The 14,409-nt window shown below is 48.6% G+C and overlaps 1 protein-coding gene across 1 annotated transcript in view; it reads right to left on the bottom strand.

The window, feature by feature from the left end:
• CD247 (CD247 molecule) overlaps positions 1 to 14,409 on the bottom strand; it is a 77,442-nt gene that overhangs the window by 5,721 nt on the left and 57,312 nt on the right. The window contains exons 2-3 of the mRNA XM_082439488.1: positions 1,776 to 1,879; positions 545 to 601 (exon numbers count right to left, since the gene is read on the bottom strand). Coding sequence (XP_082295614.1) covers positions 545 to 601; positions 1,776 to 1,879 — 161 coding nt within the window. The remainder of the gene's footprint in view (positions 1 to 544; positions 602 to 1,775; positions 1,880 to 14,409) is intronic.

Here is a 14,409-nt window from a genome sequence, read left to right as displayed (position 1 = left end):
ACCGGAAAGAGAAGCTCAGGAGGATGGGGCCAGTAGGACTGGGAGTTCCTTCTGGGTGGGGGCTCACAAAGGAGCACGGACTGGGAGCTCCATCGGCTACCGTCATCTCGGAGAACATCTCAAAGAACTTATTACCATGGCGGCGGGGGTGGATCATCGATTCAAAGTCCCATCGCACGGAGAGCGTGAAGTCGCTTCTCCACCAAAGGGAAGATTCTATACTCTCCTTCTCCACCCCACCCCTCCAGCCTGTGAAACCGCCGCCAGGCGGGGGCTCGCTAGGAGCAAACACTACACGAAGCAGGCGCTTGCCGTGCATCACACCGCTAGCGCGCCGCGTCCTCAGAGTACCCCCCCGAGGCAGGCACCATGACTATCCCCGTTTTCGGGGTGAGGAAACTGAGCCCCGGGGAGGTTAAAACAACTTGCAGGGCTGACAGCCGCGGACGAAACCTACAACCGAGCCCCGGCCGCTGTTTTCCCCACGTCCCAGCAGAGGACCGCACTTTCTCCAGACCGGGCTCTACGGGAGAGGCGGACTTACATTATAGACCTGGTTCTGGCCCTGCTGGTAGGCGGGGACGTCCGCACTCCTGCTGAACTGGACGGAGAAGAGGAGAGAAAGCGCGTTACTCTCTGCGCAGGCAGCCTCGCTCCGCTCCGCGACGGCCAACGGTGCGCGCCCTGCCTGCGGCGGGGCTGGGCCCTTGCGGGAGCCGGTGGCGCTGCAGCTTCTTTTCTGAGCTCAACTGTCCTTACACCTCCCAAAGGTCAAGCGCAGCCACCGCAGGGGCCCGCGGCACTGGCCGCAGCTTCCGGTCCCTGGCCCGCGCCCTCGCGCGTGCGCAGAAGCGCCGGGCTCGCGGGCCGCGCCCCCTGGGTTCCGGGAGGTTCTCCAGGCCCCTTCCTCCCAGGGGCTCGGAGCACACCTCGAGGAGGATGGTAGCTGCGCAAGGTCCCACCTCCTATCTTGACCTCTGCAGCAGGGTCTTTCCGTGTGGCACTGTGTCCTGAGGACCTGCCCCGGGCGCATGGCCTCGATCTGTTTTCAGTTCATGCCCCTCAGCTGAAACTGCACGGTTTCGCAGATTCAGAGCATTGGGAACCACCTGAGAGATCATTTAGGGCAGCGTTGCTCAAACTTAAGAAAATCTGTAAGACACTGTTTCTTATAATAAAATCTTTTGCCAAAGTCCAAAATCCAAAAGAGAAATGGGTTGAGGCACGGAAGTCATAACGACTGAGGCCTCCTATCCGGAAGTCCTTCCACCCTCTGCCCAGCCATGGCCACCCCCAGTCCCAGCCCCTCCAAGAAATGCAGGGTCTGCAGGGCAACTAGGTGAAAACCCACGCTCTGGGCCATCCCTCCCTCGTACTGATAAGCAAACAGGTTTGAAGAGAAAAGGCTGGCCGAGCCTGGGTCAGAAGTTGGACAGCAGAATCTGGAAAGAGACCCCCACCCCACTGCTCTTCACTGCCTGAAGCATAACCCCCTTTCCTGCCAGCAGAAACCCTGCCCTGGGACGCTTTGATGTTCACACATCTGTATGTCTCCTCACTAAGGGGCCAGCACTAGGCTCACTGTCCCACTCAGCCAGAGATCCCCCCCTTCCCCCCCCCCCCCGCAGTGGGCACACTTGTCTGGTCCCTGCTTTGCCCATGTACACCAAGACTCAGGTACCACCCATGCTTGAGACTTTCCAACACCAAGGCCCTCTGCACATCCACCGAGCTGGGGAGCCCATGCCCTCCCCCCAGAGCCCAGTGGTACCCACCTTCGCTCTCAGGAACAGGGCAGTGACAATGACACCGTAGATGAAGAGGATCCCATCCAACAGGTAGCATAGTTTAGGATCGAGCAGGCCGAAGCTCTGTGCCGCTGTATCGAGAGATGAGATTGGTCAGCCAGGCTCAGGTGACGGAACACGCCCTCACAACCCCCGGTAGAGGGGGGGGTGGTCCCCTGAAGGGTCAAGGAAATCACGACAGGGTGCTGGGTCCATTCTCCATACCCCACCTGCACAACCTCTCTCCCCACCTTGGACCAGCCCCTGGGAAAACCTAACCTGCCCCAGCAGTGGACATGGCACCCGGTAGGGCCACAAAGCCTGGAAGGCAGGAAGGTGAATGGAAGGTGAAATTGTCCACTGTGCACAGGGGGGCTGCCTCACGGCACGGGAGCCCAGCTGGGTGTGAGCCCCATCTGAACCACGCATTCCGGAAGCCACCCCAAATTACCAAGGGGCCCCTAATCCCTACTGCCATAACAACCTCGGTCAAACTGTCCTATGCAAACTGGAGTACAATGGAGTTGGGGAAAGAGGTACAGTAAATATTCTGGTTAAATAAAAGTTAGCATTTCTACTTGAAAGCTCACTGCACTATGAGTGAGGAGACACGGATTTTACTCTAGACTGTTCTTCCTACCAGGTATGTGTGCACAACTCAGATGTAAAACGGGGCGTAGTAGGCGTCTCAATCCACCCCTGCCTGGTATCAGAGAAGCAGCGGTCCCGCGGCCACAGTCTCTCCCGGGCCCGGGGCGCCCTCCCATGGCCGCCTGCAGGACTACGTCGTGGCTACGGGAATGGATAACGTGCACTGGAACAAGGTCTCATCCTTACTAGTTTTGTGACTTGGGGCAGGTTATTTACCCTTTTTCAGCTGCCTCTTCTGTTGACCAGGGTGAAAACTGTAACATTTCTTTAGTGTTTACTCGGTGCCGGACACCGCTTTGATGTAATAACTTGTCAGATCCTCCCAACAGCACCACACAGACACGGAGGCACAGAGAAGCTCAGGTTTCGCCAGGAGCACGCACACAGCAAATGAGAAGCAGCCCAGGACAGCCCAGGCAGCATGTCTCCCCTCCTTTCCCCCACCGGCTTCTGCCACAAGCCCTGGGAGCAGGTGATTCAAGGCTGCTCCAGAGTCCCCACCTCCACCTTGTGACTCCCTCTGTCCTCAAACCTTTGACTCCTTCCCTAACTCAGGGGCCCTCCTGGCGCCAGGCAGCTGATCTCTGTAAACTTCCCATAGCCCCTTCTCAGAAACCATCCACGAGCCAGTCTTTCTGAGCAAAGTCCAGCCCTGACTTAGCAGCCCAGGTCCAGGCCCCAGCATGCCTTCTCCCCACACTGCCCCTCCTGCTCTACCCGCCTGCCTTTGCTGGGGCTGGTTCCTCTTCCCCGCCTACCATTGCTAGCACCACCCGCTCCACTCAGCTCCTGGAATGGGACTCAGGTTCCGCCATCACAGCCCCTAGTGAGAATTCAGCGTGCTGATGGATTGCAGGGGCCTGCATCCCACAGAGCCCTCTACAGACGTAGTGTGTTGGGTTATGAAATTCCCCTCCATCTAGGCTGGAGTAAGTGCTGGAGCACAATGGCTGCATCTTCTTCATGCTTGCCTCTTCCTTCACCCCCAGCATCAGAGCACAGAGCACAGGGTAGACATTCATTAGATATATGGAATTTTCAGGGAAGATGCCAGGCCCCCTACACGAGGTTGGCCTGCCTTCTGGCCCTGAGGCAGTGCCGGAAGCCCCTGCTGACCAAAGGTGGGTGTCCGAAGTCCTCGAGGAGACAAGCCAGCCCCCAGCAAAGGCCACCAAAGCTGGGGTGAATGTTTTTCCTTTTAGGACTGGAGAGGAGGTGACAGAGGCAATTTATGGGGGTGGTTGAGATTCAGAAAAAGGGTTGGGAGACAATCGCTCAGTTGCCTGTCACATAAAATGAGAACAGAAAAATTACCGGACAGTAAATTTATAACAAATAAGAAGAAATATTTCTTGGTGTTGTGCAGAGCCAGTGCAGTGGGGGAGGGGATTGGGCGCCTCCCCAGAGATAAGTAATAGAAAAAGGTTTTCTTTCTTTCTTCCTTTTTAGAGAGCAGCATGATGTTATGACCAAAGACAAGTGTGCTGTGTGTGGTTTGGTCGAGGAAAGGGTATTAATAGCCACACGCTTCCCAGGGTAGGAAGCTTCCCTCTGCCTAGTCCAGCTGTGCCCGTGCAGGGAGGAATGGGACTGAGGAAGGCAGTGATCATCCAGAAAGCTCCCTGAAGGGGCCCAGGACCTAATTCAATTACGTGACTAATTAAATGTTTATTGGCCCTTTGCTTGATGTCAGGGGATATTGAAATAGAAAGAGCCCTGGATTGGGTATCAGATGTGTTCTAGCCCTTCCCCTGCCACTAAGTAGCTTTGTGGTCTTGGGCCAGTCCCCTTGCCTCTCTGGGCCTCAGTTTCACCATCTGTAAAATGGTGGATAATCATGTCTATCTTAAGGGTGTGGTGAGAATCAAATGAGAGAATGTATTGGTAGGTGTTTTTGTAAATTTCCTCTGTAAGGCTAATGATGTCTAGCATTTGGGTAGGGTCTTCTGAGTCCCTGCTCTCATGGAGCTTATGGCTTGGCTCATGAGGCCACACCCAGGGTGGAGGGGCTTCCCTTGAACAGCAGGCAGCTTTCCAAGATGACAACTCAAAGGCAGGAGCCATAGACACTCCCAGTTCCAGCTTCTTCCCAGCCCCCCACCATCCCCAAGGCAGAGACCTGTTCGCCTACTTCTGTGAGCCATTTGTTCTGCTGTTTCTATCCCCACCACATTCCGTCCCAAAGAGAGGTATTTAATGGGGTTATATGGTGGCTGTTTTCCTAGACAAGTGGAGAAGCTGTTTTACTTCACGCTTCCCATCCTCTGTCCCAAGTCCACAGCACCCCAGAGAACCCCAGCATTTGAACAAGTACCCAGATACTGATTGAGCGTTCTTGCTCTCAATCCTGGCTGCATATTAGAATTAGCCCACTCCCTTATGCCCCCAGGTTCTCATTTAATTGGTCTGGGGTAGGGCCTGGGCATGAGCACGGGCCAGTGCACAGCAGGGTTGAGATTCAGAGCTGCAGCATCACTCGGGTGCAGCCTTCCATAGTGATACAGCCATACCCTATAACAAGTATAAATTCCACGCCAAACTGAGACAAAGAACAAAATTAAAGACTCAGTCTTTCACATGCACTGTAATTTTTGTGTACTTCTGAACTGTGTATTATTGAACTTCTCTAAGTCTCAGTTTCTTCATCTGTAAAATGGGGATAGTAATATTACCTGTCTCATCAGGCGATGGTGAAGCTTAATTAAGATAATTATCACGGGGTGCAGGACCTGGCATGTAATAAGTGCTCCATACATCAGCCATTGTTATCACCATGATTTTTTTCCCAAATCACCACCAATACATTTATTTGAGGAAGAAAGGGTCAAATCATATCAAGAACTTTTAAACTAGGTAGGACTAGGGACACGAGTGGTCTTACAGGTGCTCCAGGATCAGGCCTCACGCCAGGTGGCCAGGCTGAGACAGAGGCGATTTAGAGGTGATTCCAGTTACTCCAGGGCAAAGCACGACCCTAATGTCACCTGAAGGAAAAGCAGGCTGGAGCTTCAGAAGAGCTGGCCCTGCATACTCAGGTACTTCCCGCAGTGGATCTGAGATTAGAACACTGGGGACAAAAGGGGACCCAGCCTGCAGCTTGTGTTTGCTCATAGCCAGGAGATTGCCTGCCAGCATGCTCACTGCAATCCCCACCACAAACTTGGTGCCGCTCCGGCTGGCCAGGGCCTGGCTGAACCGGGAACCCGGATTCCAGGTGTTTCCCAGCCCCCCTGTCATCACACTGTCATCCACCAAGTAGGCACTGGTGAAGTGGGCCGACAGCATGATAAGCTGGAGCCTTCCTGCCAGGTAGCAGGTGTGAAAGGAAAATCAAAATTGTGTCAGCATTGCTAAGAGAGCTCTCTAAAATGGAGCCAGGAGACCATTAAGAAAGTGTGACTTATGCACGTCTCAGCCTGGATGGAATCTGACCTTTTGACCTGATGATGTCATCCAGAACACCTGCCAGAAACTCAAGATACTTTTTGGACCCTCACCCTAAAATAACACATGACAGTCTATCTACTTATCGGACCCGCACTCTAGAACAACTCGAGATTCCTTAAAGACAAATAGTTTCCAACTCATGTCAGAATCAATCACAGTTCTCTCCAGGCAACTCTTAACAGCCTGGTGTCTTTTCGTCTTTATAAGTCCCTGATGCTTTCTCTTCCTCTGAACACTCTTTCAGGGTTACCCGAATCTGTGTCTCCTGAATTACAGTGCTTAAGACCCCAAATAAACTCTTTCCTTATTTGCAGCCTCCTGCATTATTTTTTGGTTGACACAGGATGCCTGGAACACGCCCTGTGAGACTCCAGGGGAAACTGGAGTCAGATCACAGCGTATCTGTCCGTACCTTCATTGCATCTAAAAATGTTACGAGTCTTATTAGTGAGAGTGAGCCCAGCCATCTCTATATACCCTTTTGTCATCTTCATAAAAGCCCTGAGTTCCGAAAGTTTCATGGCACTGACCATTAACAGGAAGATTCTGGGGCCCCAGAAGGCAGCCCTGGAGGAGACACCTGCCCTTACAGGGTCTGCTTTCTCTGGGTGAGATGTATTAGAATTGTGTTGTTTTTCTGTCTCTCAGGCAGACTGTAAGCTTCTGCGAACAGAGAGAACAGGACTTAATCAACCTGGCCCTGCTGTAGCCCGAAGCTGCAGACACACACTGGTACCCATCTCCCCCTCCAGCAAGTCCTTTATAGGAGCAGGGCATCTGCTGAACTCCCTCACATCCAACTAATAAGGATACCTCTCATTTGAACCCCAATCTGTACTTTTAAAATGACTTCCTGTGCCTGATCAAGTTTGATTCTCATGAGAGCCCAGAAGGTAGGCAGGGTGCTATTACTGAGTCCAATTCACAGGTTGATAAACTGAGACCAGAGGAACAAAGTACCTCTCCTGAGGACACCTGCAGATTAGCAGCAGAGCTGGATGGAATTACTGAGTCTCCCAATTCCTGGTACTTGTCTAACCTTTCTGCCTTAGGTGCACCTCACCTTTAAGTGTAGGACACAGAGTTTTCGCCTAGCTCTGAATTCATAGCCCTTACTGTTTGCTGGCTTTTGACACTGTCACAGCAGTTTGTGAACTTTTCACATCGTGTCTCCCTCCCCGACAAGCCCTGGAAAGCACAGATGATGCATTTTGGTTTCACTTGCTTATTTCCCCTTCTCACCTAGCACATATGAGGCCACTTGAGAAGAGGAAAGAACACAAGCCTTAGAGCCAGAAAGGCTAAGATTTAAATTCTGAATCTGCTTCTTACTGGCTTTGTGGTTTGGGACAGCTTTCTTAACCACTCTGAGCTTCAATTCCTCCATCTGCAAAAGGGGTTTTAATAAGACTGACTTCACAGGATAGTTATGCAGATGAAATGAGTGACAGTGTGTGGAGAAGCGCCCTGCCTGGTGGCACGTGCTGAGCCCAGGGGTCTCAGGTGACCTTCTTTGCCACGATAGAGGCTGTGAAGGTACAAGCAGCAGCAGGAGTGGACCAGGACTTCCCACCCCATCATGCCCCATCAGGCCAAGGTTGGGGACCGAACCTGGTCAGCTTCCCCAGCTCAAGATGGAACGACCCACCTTTCAGGGTATATGAGGATAAAACCAGACAATGCATATGTGTAAAGTACTTGGTATAAAACAGGAGCTCAATAGTGTGTGGATATCCTGAGAACTCCTGGCTTCACCACATGATAACGAGGTAACTTACATTTGCACTGTGTCCAGTTTAGAGAACTCTTTGTCCTTATGTTATCTGGTTTAATCCCCAGAACAACTCTGTATGATACGGGCAGAATGACTGCCAGTTCTATTCAGAGGAGGAAATTGAGTCTCAGAAAGATCACTCAGCTAGAAAGTTCCCAAATTTCGTGTGATGCAAAGTCTCTCCACTTTACCCTGGTGCGTCTGGGGTTTCTCTCATTCAGAGAGCTTCCTACCTTTAGTAGGAGTTTCTTCTCTAATACCTCCAGCCTCTGCTTGAATAGCTCAGGTGACCAGGAGCTCACCACCCATCAATTACTGGTGAAGAGCTCAAATTTTCGGAGCTTTTAAAAAACAACTTTGGTCTTAGTTCTGCCTCCAGAAGCACAAAGAACACAGATTCTCCCACGTCTATAGGGCCTTTAAAATCCCACCCATGACCAGCTTGTCTCTGCCTTCATACGAAGCACTTTAGCATCACAGCAAGAGTTAATCCTTTGAAGGTGGACAACTTGAGACCTGGTTCTGCTGCTTAACTAGCTGTGTGAACACGGGATAATCATAGCTACCTCCCAGGGTGGGTGAGGTAAATGGGATGGGCAGGTAAGCTCTCACTACACAGGAGCTAATGGCATCAATACAAATAGCCTATGATTCAGGTAGGAGCAGCTTCCAAGACTCCTGATCTCCTTTTGCATCTCCAACCTTGAGCCCAGGGTCCAGCTGCTGCCCAGGCCCACCTCCAGACTCACACACAATCGGTGATGACATTGCAGGCTAAGAATTTAGAAAACAGGAAGTCATGTGTTTTCAGGAAGGCAGCGGCAGAGCAAAGGGGGTACCTCTGCTGGGTGTGATGCTCAGCCTGCCGACCGCAGCCTCACAGGCACCCAGGGGAGGGCCTGGGGAGTTGCTCTCTTTCACTGAGCAAATAACTTTCACTGCAGCAGGAAAAATACAGGCTAGACACACAGGGTAATAGTTACAACCACTAGCTGAAGATTTATTTTGTGCCAGGAAGCATGTGTGAGTTTTCTGATTTGATCCTTACAGCAACTATGATTTTACAGCTGGGAAGTCTGAGACTTGGAGAGGTTTAATCAGGTCTAGAGCCAGGGTTGAACCCAGGCCTGTCTGAATCCATAATCCCGACACCATGTGGTCCAGAGTCCTAACCACCATTTGGTAATACCCTTGGACCACTTTCTGGTCTTCAGGAATGGGGAGGAGGGATCCTCACCAGGCTGTGGAGACCTTCCTTCTCAGAGGGTCCATATGAGGAGTTGACATCCTGACTTTACAAATGACCTTCCTTCTTGGAGGAGGCAAGGGGCTGAAAGGCCTAGGGGGTTAACAGGTACAGCCGACCTGCTGTCAGATGTGAGGCCAGGACCCACACTGGCCAATGCCCAGAGAGGCTGACCCACTTGGAGACATCCTAATCACCTTGACCTGCAGAACAAGTCTAGGTCATTTATCAGTACCATGTAATTTATTGCTAATCACTTTAATTTGCCAGTCTCCTCAACTCCCTCCTCAGTGTTGGATTTCAAATGTTCATGTTTCATTGGAAAGCTCATCATCTGGTCACAATCATCTACAAATTATTTCCCCATAGACAAGGATTCTAAGGGAATGGGGGGAAAAAGGGAGCTGTTTGATTTCCTAGAGATAATAGGACTATGAGTAAATATCTCCCTTTCTCTATTTTTATTTCCATTAAATTTGTTATGTTTGTGCAATAATTTAAAAATGTTTTCTGTGATCACTTTTTATTTTCAAGTAAATCGACTCATTATAAAAGTGCAGGAAAGTAGAAAAAATCAAAATCACCCGTAATACCACGTTCAAACACAGCTACAATTAGTATGACGGCAGATTGCCTTCCAAAGTGTTTGTTATTTATAAATTATAATCATTCTACATAAAAAATTTTCCCTGAAAAAAAAAATTTTTTCAGTTAGCGTTATAATTTAAAATTATATTTCCATGTTATTTCACATATTCATATTTATATTTCATGTCACTTTATAGTTTTACTAAATATTCTTTTTAAAGGTTGCATCATAATCCTTCCACTATTTATTTAACCATTCCCCAATGGATGCCATTTGTTTCCAATTTTTCACCATTGTAAAAAATTCTGTGATGAACCACTTCATTCCTAAAGCTTTTTATAGGTTTAGAATTTAGTCAGTAATACTTTGAAAAATGAAAGCTAAGACAACTGGTCCAAGAGAAAAATCAGCTAAAGATATAGAAGTAGGCAATTCTCAGAGGAGGAAAAATAAATTGCTTATAAGCATATAAAAAGACACTCAATCTCACTACTGGTCAGGTAAATAACAGTACAGAATGACAAAGAGGTGGATCCCATTTTTCATAGCTGGTTAGAAGACCACAGCTGTGAGGGTATGGGGAGGAAGGGCACTCCTGGCAGAGGGACGACAGGTGCAAAGGTCCTGTGGTGACCCCAAGCCTGGTGTGTCTGAACAGAAAGGAAGTGGGTGTGGCCAGTGTGGCATGGAAGAGGGATAGTGCTAGAAGATGAGGTTAGAAGGTGACAAGAGGGTGGGGGCATTAGTTAGAACCTCTTTGGTCAGTGGATTTTACTCTTCATGAGATGAGGAGTAATTGCAGGGTTTTCTCTTTTTACAACAAATACACATTATTTTTGTAATTTCAAAAACATGAATACAATTTAAAAGAAAAAAATTGAAGCCAATTGGATAAATTGGGTTCACAGTTGCCTTGGGCCCTTGGGTTGGCTGGAGATGCAAGACAGGTGAGCTGCAGGATGGGCCTAAGATCCAGGCTGCACTCCCAGGGGGCCAGCCTGCTCTGTGAGGTCTTCCGTGATTTGCCTTCATCCACCCGAATGTAGTTACTTTATCTTTTTCTGCCCTCGTCCCATAAACGAAGCTATGGTTTCCACGCAGAGAGTGGTTTATTTCTGCTGAAGGGATGGATGCAAATCCATTCATTCTTTTGCTCGCTCATTGCTCATTACACTTATGACCACCAAGCCTTTGTTTCTGTTATGGCTGAATTGTGTCCCCTCAAAATTCGTATGCTGAAGCCCTAACCCCCAGTACCTCAGAATGTGATTGTATTTGAAGATAGGGTCTTTAAAGAGGAAAGTAAGTTAAAATGAGGTCTTAGGGTGGGCCCTAATCCATTATGACTGGTGTCCTTATAAGAAGAGGCGATTAGGACACAGGCATGCACAGAGGGAAGACCACGTGAAGATACAGAGAGAAGATGGCCACCTACAAGCCGAGAGAGAGGCCCTTAGAAGAAACCGACCCTGCCGACACCTTAAGCTCAGACTTTCCAGCCTCCAGAACTGTGAGAAAATTAATGTCTGCTGTTTAAGCCACTAAGTCTGTGGTACTTTGTTATGGCAGCCCTAGCAGACTAATAGGGTTTCCTTCTCTGAAAACAGCCACCATAATTCCTAACTTCTGAGTCATTGTAAGGAGGGGGCATATTGCATGTAAGCAAGAACCTAGCACAGTGCCTGATACATAGTGAGTACTCAAAACACCGTGATAGGCCATCGTTATTAGCAGAAGGTGCAGGCACTGTGCTAGGCAGTGAGGAGAGAGTAAAGACACAGATCCAGCCTCACAGCTGAGCAGGGCGGTGAGCAAGTAAACGGATCTTCCCATTAGGAGAGATGCACGAGGCGCTGAGGAGACCCCAGGGAGACAACGCCCTCATCAATGCTCTGGGAGTAACACAATGACAGGCAGTGGTCTCCCTTGGTGAGCAGAATTCACGTTTCAGTTCTTTCCACTCATTCCACCTTCCCAGCAGCTCCTCAAGGCCCGCGGACAAGTCTCTCATTTTAGTGGACAGCACTTGCTCTGTACCAGGCACAGTTATAAGCAAGATATACACACACACACACAGAAATATATACATATATGTGTATATATACATATATGCATGTATGTACACATATACATCTATATCGAGAGAGAGAGGGAGAAAGAGGGACTCATTCTTCCCTCTTGCTGCCAGCTTGGACCCGTGGCTTTTCCCGGTTGACTCCAGGGATTGACACCATAACCATTGTGGTCATACCAAACATTTGCTCTACACTTTCCAGTTACAGAACTCTTTTACGTTCTTGATTTCATTTGATCCTAACAAGAGTGAAGTGAAGTTAAGCCGGGAAGATCTTATTTGCTCCACTTTGCAGATAGAGAGTCTGAAGGTCAGGGAGGTGAAGTGACTCTCCTGAGGTCCCGAGGTGCACGCGGAGCAGAGCCTAGAGGAGAGGTCATGTCTCTCCAGGCCTCTGTTCTTTCACACAGCACACAGCCCACAGCCCTCTCATTGTGCTCTTGAACATTAGCACCATTTAAAAGAAATTCACCCTAGAGCAAAACCCTCATGTAAAAATTCCAAGCAGGATTTTGCCATTTCTCTGAGACTTTAATTTATTCTTCAGATAAGCCCTCACAGTATGCAGAGATATATGCACAAAGATATTTATTGCAACATTATCTGCAGGAGCAGAAAAAAGAAAAAAAAAAAAAAAGAAGAAAAACAAGGTAAACGTTCACCAGCCAGAAACCACATAAATAAATATTGGTGTATTCATGTATAGTAGTTCAAAAAAACAAACACAACAGATAGTTCTGTGTGTGCTGCTGAGGAAAGATCTTCAGGATAATTAGGTGAAAGGCAAGCTCTGGAATGGTGTGTTTAATATTTGTGTATAAAAAAGAAGAGGTATATTATGTAGGCTGCATATGTATACTTATACGGACATAAAAACGTATCTGGATGGAGTTTCTGTTGGGGATGATGAAAAAGTTCTGGAAACATTCATGATTATGATAAATCTCTCCATTTAGAATTCTAGTTTCTGTAAACATGGTTTGTGCTTTTCAGTGTAAAAGTTTTTGCACATAATTTGTTAAGTATATGCACTTTGTTTGAGGAGAAGCCACTGGCCAGGAGAAAATATTTTTGAATCACACACATAAAAGAGGATTGAATACTGAATATATAAAACTCTAAAATACATAAGGAAGTTGGGGAGGGAAATTGCTCTGTATCCTGTTTGTGACCATGGTTACACGAATCTACCCAAATTTTAAAACTCAAAGAACTACACACCAAAGCTAGTGTAATATTAATTATTATTACTATTAAGTGTGTAATTTCTTTAAAAAATAAAAAGTCTATAAGACAGTAAAAAAAGAAAAGAAAAAGTTCTGGAAACATATAGTGATGATGGTTGCACAACATTGTGAATGTACTTCATGCCACTGAATCGTACACTTATAAATGGTTAAATGGTAATTTTATATCATTTATAACTTACCACAATAAAAAAGTATCTATATCTATCTATCTACCTATCTATATATCTGTATAGCTACATACACAAAATATATTTTCCATGGTTAACTCTGGAGAGGAATGAGTGGAGGAAGAGGTCAGGAAAATTTTACTTATTTTCTACTTTGCACCTTTTTGTGCTCTTTTAAATTCTATGATAGTATATTACATTTATAATATTAAGCGACCCAAACAAAAACAAATAACGTGAACCCTTAAGTCAAATCAGGTGTGTGCGGCACAGTTCTAAACAAGCAGAAAGTGGAGGAACAGGGACTCATCCATCTAGCAAAGCACCTCGAACTTGGCTGTGGCTCCGTACATTTCTAGTGATGACTTGCTGGTGTTTGGAAGTATTTCAAATATACAGAAATTTTCACTCTAGTGGCATTTTGGGAAATTTTAATACATTTACGCATGAACATCAAAACGATTACTGCTGATGAATAGCACCATCGTTATTGTTGCTATTATTATCCAGTGCTGCAGAAAAGAGATGCTTTCATACGCAAGTCCCTCCTTGCCCCATCCCTGACATGAGCACCAGCCCAGCCAGGTGAAAGCAGCTCTGACCCACCCACGGCCTCGCTCCAGCCATACCACTGCTCGCTGGGAGTCGGGTACCCAAGAAGCCAAGCAGGTTTCTGGGCATCAGGAGCTGAGCTGCCTGAGCAATCCAAGGAAGACCATAGGACAGAAGGGAGGCAGAGGGGCCATCCCTGCAGACCTCATCTGCCCTCTGGAAACCATCCTGCTGGCCTCAGGCGACTGAGGGTACCCCCTCGGGGCTCCGGCAGCACCCACAGCAGAAACCTGTGTATCTATCTGCTTGACTGATGCCCCCTCCAGCTGAGGGCTCCCTGAACCCGGGGCCGTGCCTCCTCCACCCTTGTAGACCCTGTGATGGGCTTCTCTTGCTCTACTGTGGCAGGCTGGGGGCGAAGCCCAGGATGAGGCCCCGCTGAGCAGCTTTCCACTGCATCAAGTTTCAGCTTCTCCGAGATTTGCGGAGGACATGCTATTTCGATTTGAAATCAGACACAAGTACTTTATGGGATAGAGTAAACAGCTCCCCGGGATTTTAAGGAGGCAAGCTTGAGCTTTCTGAGGCCAAGCTCACTGTTCCACGTGTGCGGGTCCCCCCTGAAAGGGGACGGGAGAAGCAGGGGCTGGCTTCCGGGGCTTCTCTAGAGGTAGTCGTGCTCACCCCTGGGCCCTGGCCACCCACGTCCGACAGAGGTGGGTCCTGCCCAGGCTGTCACAGCCCGCCCGGTGCACTCCGACCACAGCCAAAGCCCAGGTGCGCCGGACCGCACCCCAAGGCACCAACCGAATTCCCCAGAGGGAGAGGAACCCTGGGCGCAGTGCAGAGCCCTGGGACCCTTCCTCCCCGCG

Source organism: Balaenoptera physalus (genome assembly GCF_965194825.1).
Source record: "Balaenoptera physalus genome assembly, chromosome: 1".
Classification (NCBI taxonomy): domain Eukaryota; kingdom Metazoa; phylum Chordata; class Mammalia; order Artiodactyla; family Balaenopteridae; genus Balaenoptera; species Balaenoptera physalus.
The sequence above is the reverse complement of the archived record's forward strand: the minus strand, read 5'-3'. Positions and strand labels throughout refer to the sequence as shown.